This window comes from Pleurodeles waltl, chromosome 5 (genome assembly GCF_031143425.1).
Source record: "Pleurodeles waltl isolate 20211129_DDA chromosome 5, aPleWal1.hap1.20221129, whole genome shotgun sequence".
Classification (NCBI taxonomy): Eukaryota; Metazoa; Chordata; class Amphibia; order Caudata; family Salamandridae; genus Pleurodeles; species Pleurodeles waltl.
The window spans coordinates 1,545,827,165-1,545,846,536 of NC_090444.1; the positions used below are offsets into that span (position 1 = coordinate 1,545,827,165).

The 19,372-nt window shown below is 41.8% G+C and overlaps 1 protein-coding gene across 8 annotated transcripts in view; it reads right to left on the bottom strand.

The window, feature by feature from the left end:
- Positions 1-865: 865 nt before the first annotated feature.
- ALKAL2 (ALK and LTK ligand 2) overlaps positions 866-19,372 on the bottom strand; it is a 333,889-nt gene continuing 315,382 nt past the window's right edge. For 6 of the 8 annotated variants that reach the window (XR_011203861.1, XM_069235848.1, XM_069235847.1 and 3 more), the window contains one exon: positions 866-1,625. Coding sequence is in view for 4 of the 8 variants with exons in the window: in XM_069235843.1 (XP_069091944.1) it covers positions 1,558-1,625 (68 nt within the window). In the remaining 4 variants the exon portion in view is untranslated. The remainder of the gene's footprint in view (positions 1,626-19,372) is intronic. The other 2 variants (XR_011203862.1, XR_011203863.1) reach the window with 2 other exon arrangements.

Consider the following 19,372-nt stretch of genomic DNA (forward strand, 5'->3'; position numbering starts at 1 on the left):
ATTATTTGAGCGTTAAAGTGTAGCCATAAGTCCTGAGAGGCCCATTCACAAAGTCATGTAAGTGTCTGTAAAATGTACACATGTATTACTCTTTCAAATACACACACATGCCTTTGTGTATTGTCCCTGAAGTACCTAAAACGAGAATATTCAGGGACATTTGTATACCTTTAGTACAAACAGAAAGGACTGAACCCTCATTGCACTTTTACTGATGGAGAGCTGGGTAATCGGGTGCCACTGTATGAGCACATACCAGTACTCCTGTGGCACTCCACTCCTTACACATAAATGCTATTGTCAATCAGTCCCTTAGTAGGTGAATTCCAGCTGGAAACCTGGGGTTTTGCGAATATGGGCTTTTCCTCAAATATATACTGGCAGGTTCGTCAACTTTTAATTTTACTGTTGTTTTACTGAGGTTTTACCCCTGTGTTACCAGGTATTCTGTTCGAGAGGGTGGGCATAATGCAGTTGTTTGTGAGACTGTGATCGAAGTGGATTAATGATAGATTATCTGGGTATGGCACTAGATACGAATTTTAAAGGTTCTAAAGGGAAGGACAGACATGTTAGTGGTGAGTGCTAAGGGAGAGGAGCACATTTGCAGATGAAGCTACTGAGAGGGCTACGAGTGTAGGGTTGGTGTGCACTAGCCTGATGCGTGGTAATACCATATTACTGTTTTAGTAATGATGAAAAGGAGGGGATAGTGCAAGATTGTTTTTAATAAGCTTGCACCTTTGGGTATACTATAGCTGTTAAAAGTGCAGGTCAATTCGCGATAGTTGTACATTTTAACAAATGTTTTAAATGCGACTAGACATTTTTGGAGGGCAAACATACAACCAAGCCAATCTTTATATATCAAACACATTATTTATTACTCAGATCTGTTATTTACAATATTTACATATTGCACATTAACTGGAATGTTTCATACATTTAATGTACACCAAAAGAATGGCATTACCTATAAATGACTATACAAATGAACACTCAATTGCTCCAGATGTCTTAACTTACAAATGTTTGTTAAAATGTAAATATAATGGCCTCTTCTGAGAAACACATTGTCTTGCAAAGACAAAAGGCAAGGAAATTTGTCATGCAATACTTTCATTTTGGCTTCAAGGGTGGAATGTGACCCTAGCATTCCCCTTATGAATGTAAATCTTCTGTTTTTTTTTTGTTTTAGCATACAGACATTTTTTAATTGCATATACATTGAAGATATCAAATAACAACAACTAGTTCTGCAAAGCAGACTCTGCCTTGAGTCTAGAACACACCAGCGTCAACAAAATATTCCTTTAAGTTTCTAAATGAAGCAGTATAAACAGTAGTTTTCTGACTCACTAAACGGTACACATGAGTATCATTTTTGGCAGCATGATGTTATTGTTCATATGTGAGCATTTATTCTACTGGCAGTTATAGTGACGAGCAGAGGATAGATCTGCAAACTGTCTTGACATGATACAAAAACACGTTACAGAATCATGGAAGTAATCTGTCGATCTGCAAAAATAAATCTTTTGTTCACAATGAAATATGTTACAAACGTATTACTCTATTTCCCTGTTGTTTCCAAGGCACTTCTCGAGTTGGTATTCTGATGCCATCTGGTGAAAGGAAACAAAAACATTTGTATTACCTACGGTACATTAAGTGATTCATAAATTATTATACTTCACAACTCGTTTGGACAGAAAGGGCACAGAAAATAAACCCGACAAAAATGATGGAATACATTACAAACAATCTATTTGTCTGGATACAAGGTGTTAACTCTGCACACACTATCTCTTTGTGCTATTGTGAGCTTTTTTAGTGTACGTTTAAAAACACCTCATATGTCATTGTAGCAAGGAGTTGACATCTTAAATACACGTTGAAACAGAAAGGTTATTGATTGTGTTTAATCAAGAAAAAAGTCCAGAACTTCTTTGATTTTAGCATTGTTTCTTGTAGTTTATGGGTTCCTTTTAGTGCTTTAGCATGAGAGTACAGAAATTTTCCTTTATGAAGACTTTATGCAAGAAAATGCTTATTTTTACTATTCCATAATCATTTTACACCCATAAATGTGGAGGCTAAAAAAACAATATTTATTTATTGACATTGCATACTAATACATATATAGATGATATTGCCACATAATGATTGGGTGATTTTCTCTTTCATGAACCTCTACTCCACGCTGAATCCGGCTGCCCTTCACCATCAGTGCCAACCTCATCCTGTGCGTGCCACCTGCATCTGCTTTGAAAGGCGAGGGACGGCAGAGCGATGTAGATAACTGAAGAGGAACAACTTGCCACAGTTACTGTGACCTGTAGACTGTAGGACACTAGGGCCCTAATTACTAGGTCGGTATTGTCATGCAGAGTGATACATTCAGGGGAAGTATCCCAACCCACAATTAAGTTTCTCGGGGCTCAGAATTGTGGGGTTTAAAAAGTTCAGAGCCAATATTTCTGCTGCTGTTACATCAGCTATAGGACCAAAGACTGCACACAGCAGTACTGCCCAGCCCCTGCCGATCCATTGCAGCAATCCACAGGAGTAGATAATGCTCCCCAGCCCTGCAGCCCTATTCACACTGGTCCATTCCCCACTGCCACCCCTGCTTACACTTTACACAGATATCAGCGATTTTCTTCACTAAAATATGGGTAAATGCCCTTTAAAGGGCATGGTAATTTTGTGTCCAATCAGTTACTCCCCATTTTGGAGGAACACCTCTAATGGCCAGCCTTTACAGTGGAGATACTGGCTGGCGAGGTAGATTCCAGCCCGCTGGTATCTCTGCATCAAACTTTCACCATCTCATTAAGAGTAGCTAGGTGTCTGTGCGGCTATTATTGAACACTCTGCTCAGTTTGCCCACGTCTCCTAGTCATGTGTAATGCTTTTTCTGCAAATAATGTTTAGAATATGTTAAACTTACCAAGCAGGACAATGTCTGTAGAAAAGAAATTCAGAATTTAAAGAAAACATTCATATGTTATGCTGGTGGACAGACAGTGGCTGCCCGTCCTTTAGGGCAGAGGGGCCACGCCCCCCACCTTTTGCCCCCCATGAATAGTTTCTGTCAGGATGAACAAAGGTCAGCCTGACAGACACTCTTCATGTTCAGGTCAGGCAGCCAGGAGCAGACATGCGCGATTTGCGCAGACTCCTGGCTACCTGAGCTGAACTTTGCTGGGCTGAGGAGATCACAGCTCCTTTGGGCGTGACCTCCTCAGCCCAGCAAAGGTGCCTCGAGGCCCTCCCCTGGGTGACGAGGAAATCGTCACCAATTGACACTCTCCCTGGGCGCTTTAGTTTAAGCCCTGAAGTGCCCAGGGCGAGTGCCAATCAGTGACACTTCGTCACAGAGTGGGGTGGGGTCAGCAGTCTCACTGACCCCATCCCACTCTGTGACGAGGCTGGGACTGCTGCCTTCCCTCATTGGCTGACCTAAGGTCAGCCAATGAGGGAAGGCAGCAGTCCCAACCCTCCTGGGACCTGGAGGCCAAAGGTAAGTGTCTGTGTGTGTGTGTATGTGTGTGATGTTTCAAATCGAATGTTTGGTGCATGTGTGCATGTTTGAATGGTATGAGTGTTGTTAATGGATGTGTGTGTGTTATATCCTAGTTCCGGGTTGGGAGCACGAGAAGGTGAGTGTTAGAATGTCTGGTGGTGTGTGCGCGAGGAGATGAATGAGAATGGTGAGCGAGAGGAGAATGGAGAGGAGTGGTAAATGACGGTTGAGAGAGAGACGGAGGTCGGGATGTGTTCGCTACGAAAGAACTGGATTTATGAATAAAGAAAGCGAGTTACCTTTGAAGTTGTGTCCTGGTTTCACATGCCTACGTTCTTACACTGGCGACGAGGATGGGATACGAACCCACGCGTGCAAAGCACAATGGATTAGGAGAACCCATAGAACTACATGGTTATTTCATAGGTTTACTGGAATATGCTCAACGATTTGCTACGGGGAAGGTGTATGTTTCAAAAAAAGGGGATAGCATAATTAGCTGGTGGCATCAAAAAGATTTGGGAGTGATACTTGACCCCAACAGTTCTCCTTCTATTGTTCTTAAGGAACTGCCGGGTGTGAGAGAAGTAAATAACACTGATGTGGTTCCAGATTTCATTTCCACTCTTCGTCAAGACTTCAGAAATCTATTTAGTGATAAGATAGGTTGCATGCGAGGTTATTCACACAAAATCAAATTGTTTCCTGGTTCTGTTCCTTTTTGCAGCAAAGTACGGAGCGTACCTTTTTCCATAAGGGATGATCTTCAAACTGAGTTAATGAAACTAAAGGATCAAGGAATAATCGAAGAAGTGGAGGGCACAGAATGGTTGGCCCTTATTGTTATTGCAAGGAAAGCGAATGGCCAGATCAGACTTTGTGTTTATCTCCGCAAGCTTAACAAGTGTGTTGTTGTGGATAGGTATCCGCTTCCTAACATTACGGAATTGCTGTCTACAGTCTCAGGAGCTAAGTTTTTTTCTACAATAGATCTCACGTCGGCTTATCATCAAGTCGAACTAGATGAATCATGTAGAAACTACACAGCTTTCATTACTCCATATGGCACCTTCAGATTTGTACGATTACCTTTTGGTCTGATCTCTGCTGCTTCTGTTTTTCAAAGGTTGATGGAACGTGTGTAGAAAGGTTTGTGTGGAGTATGTATATATCAAGATGACATACTTGTTTATGGTAAGAACTTCAAAGAACATATGACAAGACTCAGAGAGGTACTTAAGAAGTTAACTGAAAGTGGTCTAACTATAAAGGCTGAGAAGTGCAAGTTTGGAGTGGAGGCCATTGATTATCTAGGGCACACTATTTCTGGTGGGGGTGTTTTACCCAAGAAAGAACTGGTTGACTCTATTCGGTGTTTGTCTTCTCCCACTTCGGAGGAGGAACTAGTGCGATTCCTGGGTATGGCTGAATTTTACGGTAAATTTGTCAGGAATTTTGCCAGTTCATGTTTCAACATGAGAAGTTTGCTAAAAAAGGGTACTGATTTCAAGTGGGATGATGAGTGTGAGAGGGAATTTAGTAGTATCAAGAATTCTCTGGTGATAGCGCCTGCACTCAAGAATTTTAATCCCAATATGCGTTCTATTTTGACGACCGATGCCAGTAACAAAGGGTTGGGAGCAGTTTTACAACAAGGTGGTTTAAATCCTGAAAATACCATTGTCTTCATTTCTAGGAGTCTTAGAGGTGCTGAGAGCAAATATTCTGTGATCGAGAGGGAGGCACTGGCAGTTTTTTGGGCAATTAAGAAGTGAAAAAAGTTTTTGTGGGGAGGTTCTTTTGTCGTGCGGACTGATCACAAACCTTTATGTCAAGTTTTCTACTCTAAGGGAATTGATTCTGTCTCTAGTAGGATCACTAAGTGGATTGTTGGATTACAGGAATACGATTTTATTGTAGAATATGTCCCTGGTTCTCATAACTTGTCGGCTGATGTTTTATCTAGATTAGTTTCTACAGAAAGTAGGAACTATGAGAGTGAAGGTCTGGAGGGTGATGATACAGAATGTTTTGATCAAATGTGTGAAGTCAGTTTTGAAATAATCCCTGAGGTCAAATGGCGTGAAGAAACCTCAAGAGATGTGGTGCTACAGGAAGTCATCAAGTTGATACAAGAGGATTGGAGGATTAAAAATAAAAGTAGTGGGGGAAGTGCTGAATTTTGGTATGTGAGAAATTAATTGGTTTGTGTTGATGGGTTGTTATTGAGAGGTACGAGGTTGGTACCTCCTAGAAGTGTGAGGAGTCAATTAGTAAATCAGGCTCACGATAGTCACATGGGCATATCTAAAACCAAAGAGAGGTTGCGTTCCTCCTATTGGTGGCCAGGAATGGACATGCAAGCTGAAAGGGTTGTTAGAGATTGTCTACAGTGTGCGGTGAGTGAAAAAGCTTTGAAACCTCGTGTTCAACCCATGATCACTAAGGAAACTCCAAAAGGGCTGTGGCATGATATTGCACTTGATATCTTAGGACCCATTCAGAGTGGTGGTATGACTGAATACGTGATTGTGGTTATTGATATGTTTTCAAGGTGGCCTGAGGTAAATTTTACTGGGAGTATCGAAACTAACAAGGTGATAAAATTTATCAAGAAGTTAATAATTCAAGAAGGCTTACCCACTACCATTCTCACAGATAATGGAGTGCAGTTAGTTTCAGGAGAAATGAATGAGTTTTTGCATGGGTGTGGTGTCAAACACAAACTCTGTTCGTTGTATCATCCCGAGGGTAATGGTATGGTGGAACGTTTCAATCGGGTTCTCAAAGAAACTATCTCAATTGCAAAAGATAACCAATTGAATTGGAAGGAAGAAGTGCTAAAAAAGGTTTATCTCTATAGACATACCCCTCACACGTCTACAGGAGAAACACCTTTTACTCTGTTTCGAGGTAGGCGTGGAAATTCTGAATTGGAACCTTCTTGGGTTAATAATTTACTTGATGGCAGGGGTAGGATGATGGTGAATGATGAGTGGAGGTCCAGGGAGTGTGCAAAGAAGATGAAGAGTAAAATTAATTTTGATAAAACTCATGCTGTGAAGAAAACGGAAGTTCATGTTGGTGATTATGTTCTTATCAAAAATCCTTTGATAAAAAAAAAACTCTCTGGTCCCATGAAGGTTGTGAAGTTGTTTACTAATGCTGTGAAAACAGATGATAATAGAGTTTGGAATTTGAATAGAATTGTTAGATTTAAAGGAAATCTCAATTCCTTGTGTAGGAATGTGTCTCATAAGAAGGCCATTGGAGTCTCCACACAGAACTCAAACTCTAGTGGTCGGAAGGATGCACGGAACTCAGACTCAAGTAGTTGGAAGGATATCGCGGAAGAGTTGCCGTGCAGTTCACATGTGAGGAGATCGAACAGATCTGTCAAACCTCCGTCATATCTCAAAGACTATAACTTGTTGTGAAGTATCTATTTTACAAAATACCGTAGTTAGTTGTAATTAGTTTGCATGTTAAAAAAAAAAAAAATGTTTATGTTCTGTTACTGTTGTTTTGGTTAAAGAAGGGAGAAGTGTTATATCCTAGTTCCGGGTTGGGAGCGCGAGAAGGTGAGTGTTAGAATGTCTGGTGGTGTGTGCGCGAGGAGATGAATGAGAATGGTGAGCGAGAGGAGAATGGAGAGGAGTGGTAAATGACGGTTGGGAGAGAGACGGAGGTCGGGATGTTTTCGCTACGAAAGAACTGGATTTATGAATAAAGAAAGCGAGTTACCTTTGAAGTTGTGTCCTGGTTTCACATGCCTACGTTCTTACAGTGTGCGTGTGAAAGAATGAGTGTGTGTGTGTTGTGTGTGCCCCGCCGGCCCCCCTCCCTCCTAAAGCTACCGGCTGCCACTGTGGACAGAATGTGTTAATTGACTGATCTTGTAGAATCTCAATTATTCAAACGCCCATACAAATAGGGTTGCGGTTTATTTTAAGGTACGGAAATATTTCCTGTTCAATTGACAGATACTATCCTCCCACACAATTTAAAATGAACTTGTAAATGTGGTAAAGAAGGGTCTGGGCCCCATAAATGGGCAATGACGAATCCGAAGCAGCATGATGTACGTCGGTTGGGGCTTCTCAGGTTGAACCTGTATCTAGGAACATGAATAATCCCAACGAATCTAAGCGCAATATTAGTTTAAGCCTGTTCACCTTATGGTCCACCTTAACGAGTGTGTCTACAAAGTTGCCAACGCACTCCTCGGATCTTATTCTAAAAGGGTACTTCAGCATTGGCATTGATTTTTCCCTGGCTTGTCCAAAGAGCTCATGGGGGGCACATAGGACCCCGTTGTTTTGCCTTCCTATGTACATGTGCACGGTTGTCTGTATTATTCTGAGTAGTGGTTGTCTACACTCTGACTGGCACATTTAAGTCATACCATTGTGACACCAGACGGCTCGTAACACACATAGAAATAAAACCTCGGTAGACACACTGGAGGGCCTCATAACATAAAAGTAGTTTAATGCACTGTGTTGCAGTAATAATTTTTATAAGGACCAGACATCAAATTCGAAAAAAGGAAATATCATATTAAATACTCACTTATGTAAAAAAATCACTCCAGTTAGCAGTGTAAAGATTAAACGAGTACAACTTTATGAAACAGCTTCACAGCCTTGCTGTATTCAATGGATTGCACTCGTAATAATAACCATGCAAAGACCAGCAAACTAGGTTGATATCTAGCTGAAGGACAAAAGAAGCGAGTTGCCATCTGAGCAAACAGTTATTTCACTTAATGTTAAAGGAAAGTTAAAAGTTAAACTCTTGTTACTTTTGTTCCATACAAAAGAAATCAATGAATGGGCTGATAAAAAGGTGAATATGTACATCTCTTACACCTATTTTCGAAACATCAAACCATTGTGATTTGTAAGAACTAAATAGTAATGGTAAACAGTGGTAATTTGATGGTTGGAAGCGTAACAATGGTGTAAGTTGGGGGCTGTGCAGTGGTGGGGTGTTACGGCAACGTTGGGGCTAATAGTTCAATAGTGGCAGCACAGATATGGTTAACAGTAGTCTAAATCTCAGGCTTGATTGTGTAGTGCTGTGCTGGATATGCACTGAGTGCGTAGGTATCGTGCTGTCGATGATAATAGAGAACTGTGGTGCTGGGGCTTTATTCGTGTGCTGCTATGGGTGCAAAGCTGAGTGGTTGTTACACACTGTATGGGGTGATGGTGCAAACCTGTGGGTGCATTACTGTGTCGCAGTGACTCAGTGGTATGGAGATTATTACTAGGTCTACTGGTAGAGTGTAAAGGTCTGCAGTGTTGAGGCCACTGGTGAAGTGATGTGATTATGGGAGCCACGTGGGGTGGCAAGGAAGAAACCACAATGTTGTCACTATTTAGTTCATAGGATACAGAGATCTCTCTGTTGGATGCATGCATACTGTAACATTTACTTACAGTAATCACGTATTTACCATGCAATGAAAACTAGAAAATCTTTATATGTATCACAGAGAAGTGTTCTTTTAAGGGACTAGTACATGTGTGAACTGTAGAGCATAGATCCGGATGGTAGAAGTGCAAGAAGCGTTGTTGGTGCAATTCTGAGAGATGGTGTGATACTGAGGGCTTGTGTTAGGGTATTAATGTGTTTGATGTAGTGTTAGTGAGGAAGCGTTGAACATGGCAGTGCAGTCTTTGGGTTTACACAGCAGTGCTGTGGGTAGTTGTGTTTCTGAGGAGGTAGTTGTAGTGCTGGAGTGCTGTTGGAGGTGTGGTAATCTAACATCTAAAGGTATTTTGTGAAATTTTCAGGCCTGACCTCCTGACCCTGCACAACTCAAGGACGGTTAGGCAATCCCTGTATCATACATTTTCTCTGTCCCTAAGAACGCAGATACCAGATACTATAGCAAACTGACAAGTACCCTTTTTCAGACTCTGACTTTCAAAAAGTAACTTATTTTTGGAAGGTGGTGTATGGTATTATAACTAGATTAGCCTGCACTTAGATTACTTGTGAAAAATGGATTGGCTACGCAGTATTACTCTCGTTAAAAGAGATATAGGAGTATTATTATTATTAAAACTCATTGCAACTTAGGTATTAATGGCATTAAAAATACCTTCAGACATGTTATCCTAAATTACTCTCTAATAGAAGTGTATTCTAGAGTTACATGCTAAGCACAGCACTTTCTTGTAAGGATTTGAATGGTTACAGTTTAATACTTGAGAGCCTCTTTTTTCTATTGCTGTACAAGCCGTTGGGATTCCATCTATAATATAAATAGCAATAAATGTGACGTTCCAAAAAGAGATGCTGACAAAAAATTAGGAGTCAGGGCTAGCATATGTCCAATAGGTACCATCTTAGAGACTATCATGGGCATCCCAAAGAAGGATGCTAGAACCCTCACTGGCTTGCATCGTATGCTTCATCATCGGGTCAAATTCTTACGCTAGGTGGGTTCTGGAATGCCTAACAGGCCGTATTACCTTCAATAACAGAGGCAGGGCACCCTTGTGGTAGATATTTTCACTGCCCAATGCCATGATCAGTGCAAATGTGATGTAATGGGTGAGTGTGAAAGTTTGAAATTCATGCTTATTAAAATTAGCTCAAGAATCTATAGCGTGAATACTTTATTGTTAGTTAGTGATATCAGCTAAGGTGAAAAATAATTAAGAGGACCAATATAACACAATTGAAGCAATGGTCCCCCTCTGTCAATCTATGTGTTTCACGCCTCTATCACGCCTCTATCTCATTGGTAAAGTCAACTGGTGCTTCATCAGGATTCAATCCTCTTTTCACCCTAACCTGAGGGAGTAAAACACTGTCAGTTACCCTCACATTGGTAGTTACCATTGAGTAGTTCAATAGTGGTGAGGATGTATGACAACATACCAGGAACAAAAGTATTGTGATACACAAATATTGCAATAAAAATATTGTGAACAAAAATATTGAATTACGTACTTTGTATGAGTACTAAAAAAATATTGACAAATAAATATTGTGGGCAAGAACAAAAGTATATTGAAATATCTATTTTTATAGCATCATTATAAATTTATTTTAAATATTAACCTGTATATATTAAATATTTATGAATATTGTAAATATATGTATATATATACCTATATATACATATATAAATATGTACTTTCAAAAATAAAAACAATATGCGAACATGGCATTAAATAACAATACTAATAATACATCACATTATTTTTAAAATACAATTCATGCAAAACCAACAAAATTAAAATACAAAAAGATATAAATAACAAATAATAATAATAATAAAAGAGCAAAGGTATATATGACAACATGGTTCAAGTTAAATTATTATAACATTAATACAAAAACATCAAAAGTAAATATAAATAAATACTCCAATTATGTTTATAAATAACACACAGGGGGTTGGAGACTGCATTGTGTGAGGGCAAGCACAGCCCTTTTAGGTGCGAGTGACCACTCCTCCCCTCCCTCCTAGCACAGATGGTTCATCAGGTTATGTAGGCTACACTCCAGCCCCCTTTGTGTCACTGTCTGGAGAGAGGTGCAAACAGCCCAACTGTCAAACTAACCCAGGCAGGGACTCCACAAACAGGCAGAGTCACAAAAATGGTTTAAGCAAGGAAATGCCCACTTTCTAAAAGTGGCATTTTTAAACACACAATCTAAAAACCAACTTACATAAGATGAATTTTTAAATTGTGAGTTCAGAGGTCCCAAACTCCACATGTCTATCTGCTCCCAAAGGGAATCTACGCTTTAATCATGTTTAAAGGCAGCCCCCAGGTTAACCTATGAAATAGGCCTTGCAACAGTGAAAACTGAATTTGGAAGTATTTCACTGTCCTACCTTAACCATATACTGCACCCTGCCCATGGGGCTACGTAGGGCCTATCTCAGGGGTGTCTTACATGTAGGAAAAGAAAAGGGTTATGCCTGGCAAGTGGGTACACTTGCCAAGTCAAATTTACAGTTTAAAACTGCACACACAGACACTGCAGTGGCAGGTCTGAGGCATGATTACAGGGCTACCTATGTGGGTGGCACAACCAGTGCTGCATGCCCACTAGTAGCATTTGATTTACAGGCCTAGGGACTTACTAGTAAGTCAAATATGGCAATCATGGATAAACCAATCAACAGTGCAATTTACATAGAGACCATATGCACTTTAGCACTGGTTAGCAGTGGTAAAGTGCTCAGAGTTCTAAAGCCAACAAAAACAGGTCAGGAAAAATAGGAGGAAGGAGGCAAAAAGTTTGGGGATGACCCTGTAAAAAAGGCCAAGTCCAACATTCGGTAATTCTTCTATTTGTGAAACACATGAATGAGAAAGAAGACAAGGCTAATGGAGAACAATATACATGCCTGCTCCCTAATTTCACTGATAAAAACATTCATTTTCACTACAAACATTTTCATCCAAGAATCCTGAACAACAGCATTCAGTATGATTAGTTCTTTCAATCAAACAAAATTGTACAAGATTACTTTGAAGACTCAGACAAGTTGCTAATAAAATTAAAATATTGGGGTTTTCCTAAAAAAGACAATCAAGAACTCTCACAAAAGAGCATGATTCAGGAAGAAGACAGAGAATCAAATGAGTGTATCTGTATCAACGTTATGCCCTACAACTACTGAATTCAAAAAGATAATAAAGCAAAATTGAGATAATTTGTATACCCTCAAGTGCTCTCTTAAAATCACGCTCTGCTCTGTAGAAAAAATTAGAAACCTGAAAGATAAACTGGTCCATGTCTGGGTTAAGATCAAGAAATCTTTGTAGGCAACCCTGACATAAATTTCAAATTTGCCACCAATCGAGGGACACTTATGGTGTGGGGAATGCTCAATATGCAGAACACTGTTACAATTGAGTATCAAACTTCAACTCAAAGTATGTAACATACACGTTCTGCTGTCCCTATAGCTCCCTTTAAATTGAAAAAGCAAACTAAGAAATTTGTAAACATAGCTACATAAATCATAAATCAGTAATTTGCTGCAGGGTATTGACAGCACCATTGGTGATACATTTAATGGATTAAGCCATATGGATGATTAGTTCACCTGGAAGGTGCTTTGATGTCATCATATAGAATCCAAAATGTGACGGCATTAAAAAATCCTATTAAGAAAGGAGGTCTCTCTTATCCTGTAACTGAAAACAACCACCTCTGGATTGAATAAATTCTTGTAACTGTACATCTTACAATGAATAACACCAACAAACAAAAGTGCCTTGAGACTGGGTTCCAGCTACTTCTTCTTACAGGCAAGTTTATCCATAGGCTAGGTTTCTACAAGGTAAATCCACTTGATTACCTCCCATAATGTCTAGGTACACTGAGCAGTAGAAGATAGGATTCACATGCAAAGAATCTCAAAAAGTCCCTTTCGACAGAATGCTTTGAAACACTTTTATGGCTCAAGGTAAAGTAATATTTAGTTAGGGCAATTCGTTAGGACAAACCAATTTTTTTCCATAAAATCTTACAAAGGGACTAGAAGGCACATACCCCCCTTAATCAATAGCAATGATATTTGGTGAACAAACAACTAGCAACAGGAGCCCATCAGATGCGTTTCTTGCTGAGGCACCAGAAGCATCTTTCTTTTCATTTTGAAGATTAAAATGAATGTGGGACAAGATTTGTGTTATAAATGGGGTTTCTGGTTGGCTACGGTATGCACCTAAGCCAGGCAGAACCCACCCACTGAAGTCAGGACGACGGAGTTACATACCCAAGATAACCCCTGCTTACCTCCTTGGTAGCTTGGCTCGAGCAGTCAGGCCTATCCCAGAGGTAATGTGTAAAGCAATTGCTCAACACACATAACACACGTGATGCACTGTCTCCATCACAAAGGAAACACAACATCAAGTTATGTAGAAATAAACTGTATTGCACATATCATTAGAACAAACACAACATGTCAGTAATATCCTGCTACACAAGCAGTTGTCAGAACATTACACAGTACTATTACTCTGCAAAAGTCAGCAGTAGTCACATAAAAGACATAGGTTACTGATTATTCTGCAATGTAAGCAGTAGTCAGGTAAAGACTATCACTGGAAAGAAGAAAACAGCACACCTAAAGAACGTTTGGAGCATTCACGCTCCTCACGCAGTGACTGCGGAAGTGGGACTTACGCTCGCCTCCCCGTGTCCTGCTGCTGGGGTGCCTCCTCCTCATCTGGGGGCATGTGCACAACCTCTCGGCTGGGCAGGGCCTCCGTTGAGGCTTCCTCGCTGCCCAGTGAGAGGAGAGATGTTCTTGCAGCTTCTCGCACCTCAGGGGACCACGCGTCTCCCCCTGAGCGTGCTACACCGGCGTCTTGGGCCCTGGGGCGGCCCAGCGGCCAGGAGGGACCTCCGATGAGGTTCCCTTACCTCCTGCTGCCTCTCTTCGAGCTGCGTTGATTTTGGACAAAGTGCTCCTGTGCCCCGGGGCACTACACAAAGCGCATGTTTGCACTGGTGGAGGGGCTACTCAATTCCTCGTCAGTGACAGGAGGGGAGGCTCTCACAAGGGACGCAGTTTTTATGCGCTCTGAAAATTAGTGAGATGCAGCTCTCTCCAGCGCTGTGAGGAAGAAAAACAACTAGAGGGGAGCAGGGGCCTCAGCATGAATTGCCTGGGGACAATCAAAGGTAGCACAGGGTGGTAGGGGCCAAGCAAGCCAGCACAAGAGTTGCAGTCAGTGGCAGTTCCTCCTAGTGACCCAGCAGGTCACAGGTCAGCACAATAGCAGCAGTCCAAGGAGGTTCCTGGTGAGTCCCTCCAGCAGCATTCTGTGCCCAGTTCAGTAGTCCCTTGATGTCTCTTTAACATGGGAAAACCCCTTGTTTTATACTCAGTTTTGCACAATCTTTCTCAAAGAGGAGAAGAAGACGTTCCAACCAGTTCCATCTGGTTCTAGGAGTGTCCCCTCTTTCCTCCAGCACAGGCTCCAGACACAAATGGGGGGTAAACAAGCCCTTTGTGTGAGGCCTGGGCACAGCCTTTACAAATGCAGGTGTGCCCCGTCTCTCCTCCTCTCAGCATAGGAAGAACATTCAATATGCAGATGCAGCTCTTTGACCTCTGCACCCTCCCTGTGTACAGGCTGTCTGAAAAGTATGCACAAAGCCGAGTTGCCACTCTGCCACTCTGCCCAGACGTGAATTGGAGTCAAGCATCAAAACAGCAGTCATAATCACAGAGAAATGCTCACCTTTTTGAAGTGGCATTTCTATAATAGTAATAAAAAATCCATCTACACCAGTAGGCAGCATTTCTCACTACCATTACAACCATGCCAAACATGCCTACGCTACCTCTCATAGATCAGACAATTCCCCCTAGACATAAGGCATGGCATTTCCAATGCAATCATGTGAGCAAGGCTGCACTCACAGCAGTGAGAAACTAAATAGGCTGTTTGTCACTACCAGGACAGGCCACACAGCCAGGCATGTGCCCTGCCTTATAGGTATATAGCAACCTGCACATAGATCTAGCTATGGCCTACCTTAGGGGTGACTTACATGTAGTAAAAGGGGAGTTCCAGGCCTGGCAGATAAATTTAGATCCCAGGTCCCTGTGGCAGTAAACTGCGCACACAGGCCCTGGCTTGCAGACCTGAGACAGGTTTGAAAGGCTACTTCTGTGGGTGGCACTTGCAGTGCTGCAGGCCCACTAATAGCATTTAATTTACATGCCCTGGGTATAGCTATACCACTGTACAAGGGACTTACAGGTAAATTAAATGTGCCAATTAGGTGTAAGCCAATCATACCAACTTTAGAAGGGAGAGTACCTGCCCTTTAGCTCTGATCAGCAGTGATAAAGCTCTCAGAGTCCCAGAGCCAACAACAAGAGGTCAGAAACAAATAGGAGGAGGAAGGCAAAAGGTTTGGGGATGAGCCTTTAAAAATGGCCAGGTCCAACAATAAGGTACTGAAGGAAGGACAGAATAAGAAATTGCTGACTAAGGGCCTCATTATGATTTTGGCGGTCTGACGAGTCGACTGCCAAACTTGCGGGGAGAACACCACTGCCATCGTGGTGGCATTCCCCTGAAGCATATTACTATGCTCCCGCTGGGCTGACCTGTAGGAAGGGTGTAAGGAACAATGCTGCGTATTGGTCTTGGCTTACTTAAGGGAGCTGAGGCCAATACAGTAGCACACAAGCACTATCAGAATGCACCCCGTCTGCAAAAGAGACGGTATGCATTCCGATGGTGTTGGGCAGGGGGGCCTGCATAACCCATGCCATGGGCATGGGCGATGGAGAAACCTCTCTGTGGCTCCTGTCACTGGTTTTCTGCCAGCCTTTCCATGGTGGGCTGACCACCATGTAAAGGCTGGCAGAAAGCTGAGTTGTAATCACCACGGCAGTACTGAGTTCAGTGCCGGCATGGCTGAGTACAAGTCAGACCACCACCAGCCCATCAGGAACTATGTTCCTGGCAGTGACGGCAGTACCCTGGTCTGCCTGCCAGGGTTGTAATGTGGCAGTGAGACCGCCTGGAGTGCGACGGTCTGACCGTCACCGCGAATGTGGCGGTCCTCAGTCTGCCACATTCATAATAAGGCTCTAAGACATTACTCTGACAACCATGAAGGAAAGATATTGCCCAAGTAACTGAAATACAAAACTCAAATATGAGGAGCATTTATGGGAGTGTCTGGCGGAGGCTGCTAGCTCTCGCGACGCCAAGCTCTTTTGGACTTTGGTTGCGCGGAGCGACCCAGGCCTGTCACCCACTACTGAATGTCATATTGACCCAGGAACCTGCCTCTCTTATTTTCGTGAATTGTATGGCTCCCGAATGGAGCTTTATGATACTCCCATAGATTACGCACTGTGCCAGCCTGAAATGCCGCCCTTCACCCTAAAAGAAACAGAGATGGCAATTTGTGCTCAAAGATCTGGTAGGGCCCCTGGCCAAGATGGTATTCCTTCGGAGTTGTACAAATCAGACCTATCTGTGTGGACCCGTTATATAAACAGGGTATCAAACACTGCCATGGCATCTCGATCCTATCCGCTCTCATGGAAGATGGCGATTATTGTCCCCGTTCATAAAAAAGGAGACAAGAGCTCCCCTGGGAATTATAGGCCTATCAGTCTATTAGACAACTTGCAGAAAATCTTTTCGTACCAGTTGCTAACTAGATTAAAACAATGGATAATGAAAAATCAGGTCTTAAGCCATCTCCAGGCAGGATTTAGGGACAAGATCAGCACTATCGATCAGATCTTCCGATTTACCACCATCAAGTGGAAGTCCGTAGATGCAGATAAAGGCCACTTATTTGTGGCCTTTGTTGACTTGAGGTCTGCGTTTGACCTGGTCCCGCGTGCCAAGCTTTGGGAGGTCCTTAGTACCACCGGTGTTCCGGGTTCCATGATCAATATTATCAAGGATCTTTACTCTGATAACTGTGCTAAAGTCCGTTGGGGTAACATTGGCGATCTGACCCCAGCTTCCCCAACTGCACGGGGCGTGAGGCAAGGCTGTGTCTTGGCGCCCACTTTATTTCTCTTGTTTATCAATGCCTGTTTGCCATATCTTTTAGACTGTCAAAGTGATGCCCCTAGCCTGGGCGGGCAGAAGATCCCCTGTCTTCTGTTTGCAGATGATACCCTATTGCTATCACGTACTGCTATGGGCCTTTCTAAGCTGCTCTCCAGATTCCTGGAGTTTTGCACTGACCATGGGTTATCAATTAATTCAGCAAAAACAAAATACATGGTTTTTGGAGATAGTAGAAAAAAAATGAAGAGGCCTGTATACTTAGATGATGTCCCTTTGGAAAGGGTGGGTACCTTTGATTATCTAGGTATCAAAGTGGAAGATTCACATCTTTGGCATGCCCAGCGCCATAAATCTTTATTATGCCTGAAGCAGAGGGCGGGTGGAATTGTCAGATTTGCCTCTAGTTCCCCGAAATTTGCAATATCTCCTGCACTGGAAATATACAAGGCTCAAGCTAGGGGGGCCGCCTTATATGGTGCCGAACTTTGGGGCCATTGTAAACTGGCGAATCTGGCTAGGGCGGAAAACCAGTTTTTAAAAATGATGCTAAAGGTTCCATCGAGTACCCCATCCTTGCCCATTCACCTGGACCTAAATCTCTTTTCAATCTCACAGATTGCTTCCCTAAGGCCCCTGCTGTTTTGGATTCGGCTGTGGACAACTGATGCCCTAACCCCTTTTCGGTGTGGCCTCCTAAATGTGGTGGGCCGTGATTCTAGTATTAAACCTAAATGGTGTGTTTTTGTTGAACAATCTTTTTCCCGTCTGGGGTTAGGTTCCTATTGGCATGATCCTATTTCTATTCCTAAAAATGCTGCACAGCTGTTAAAGGATGCTTACTGGCATAATGTTCAGGTTGGACAATTTGCTGGTTCTATTCCATCATCTATGTCCGACAATTTCTTACTTGTTAAATGCCATTACGAATTTGAGCCCTTTTTGGATGCAAAGTTATCTCCATTTGCTCGTGCCCTCTTTATTAGGTTTAGGATTGGGTCTCTCCCTCTGTGCTGCCTTACATACAAATGGTCCAGTTCAACTAATAGATCTAAAGGTTGCCCGATGGGTTGCAAAAGTGAAGAAACTGTTCCACACATTTTCTTCCACTGTCAAGCATATCACAAACAAAGAACACTTTGGCTCATCCCGCTCTTCAAACAATTAGGAGTTAGATCCTGTCTCCATGCTGAGAGAATTTTAAAATGCGACCCGTCTGTCCAGATAGCTCTACCAGTGGCAAGTTTTCTTGAGTCTATCTGGAGGTTGAGATTAGCAAGTTTCAGGGACAAAATGGTGTAGTTACTGTTTAGTTTTATCTATGTATATTTATTTGTCTTGGATGTATTATTGTAGCTTGCTTTTTCTTGTACAGGACATGGAACTTGATTTGGTTCCTTATGGATTACTCATAGACCTACGGAACTGTTCCCTTATTTTATGTTGTGAGAATTTGAAAGCGAAAATCACCCACCCAGACAGTTTTTTAATGGGGGGAAAAAGGGTAAAATTCTTGCATTATTTGACATCTGAGATCAGCAATTTCAAGGCACAAGAGTGGGGAATTAATTTTTAGATTTATCTATTTATATTTATCAAATTGGATGTGTGATTGCTCCATAGTATACAGATATTGGTGTATTATATTTTTAACTAGTGCTGATTCATAGAATTATTCTCATTTTTGGGTATTGCTTTTTTATTATATTAAGTGATGTTTATCTGACTGCTTATTCCTTGTTTGTTTTTAAAACTCGTCTTGTCCCTTTTAACTGTACTTTTATCTTATTTTATTTTAGTATTTCCCTGTTTTTAGAAGTCCTCTCTTTCTTTGTTGTGTATTGTACTTTAATGGTTTGTTTTTACTCACCGAAATAAAGTAATTGATGATGATGATGAAAACTGAAATAAAAAATCAACCACTGATCAGTGTCTTGTCTGGTATCACAGAGCAAAATCTATGATCTGAAGGGGGACACTGCCCAAGATTGACCAAGCCCAGAACCTGCAAAGCAAATGCTGAAACCAAGATTTCATGTCTGGAGTGACAGGTAACAACAATCAGGCAAAATGTCACAAGTGCAGAGCCAAATGTGTGCACCAGATGCACCAGCCTTCCTCCTGCATAAATATCCACATTTCAGGAAAGCTGAGCACCACTACTCCAAGCTACCTCTAACCATTAGTCCCAATTTCATATCACTTGTTTAAAGGTCTAATGACTTTGTTCTCCTTTTTCAAGACTTTGAATATTTCCTAGTGGAGATCTGTGAACTGCAAAATCTCACCAAAA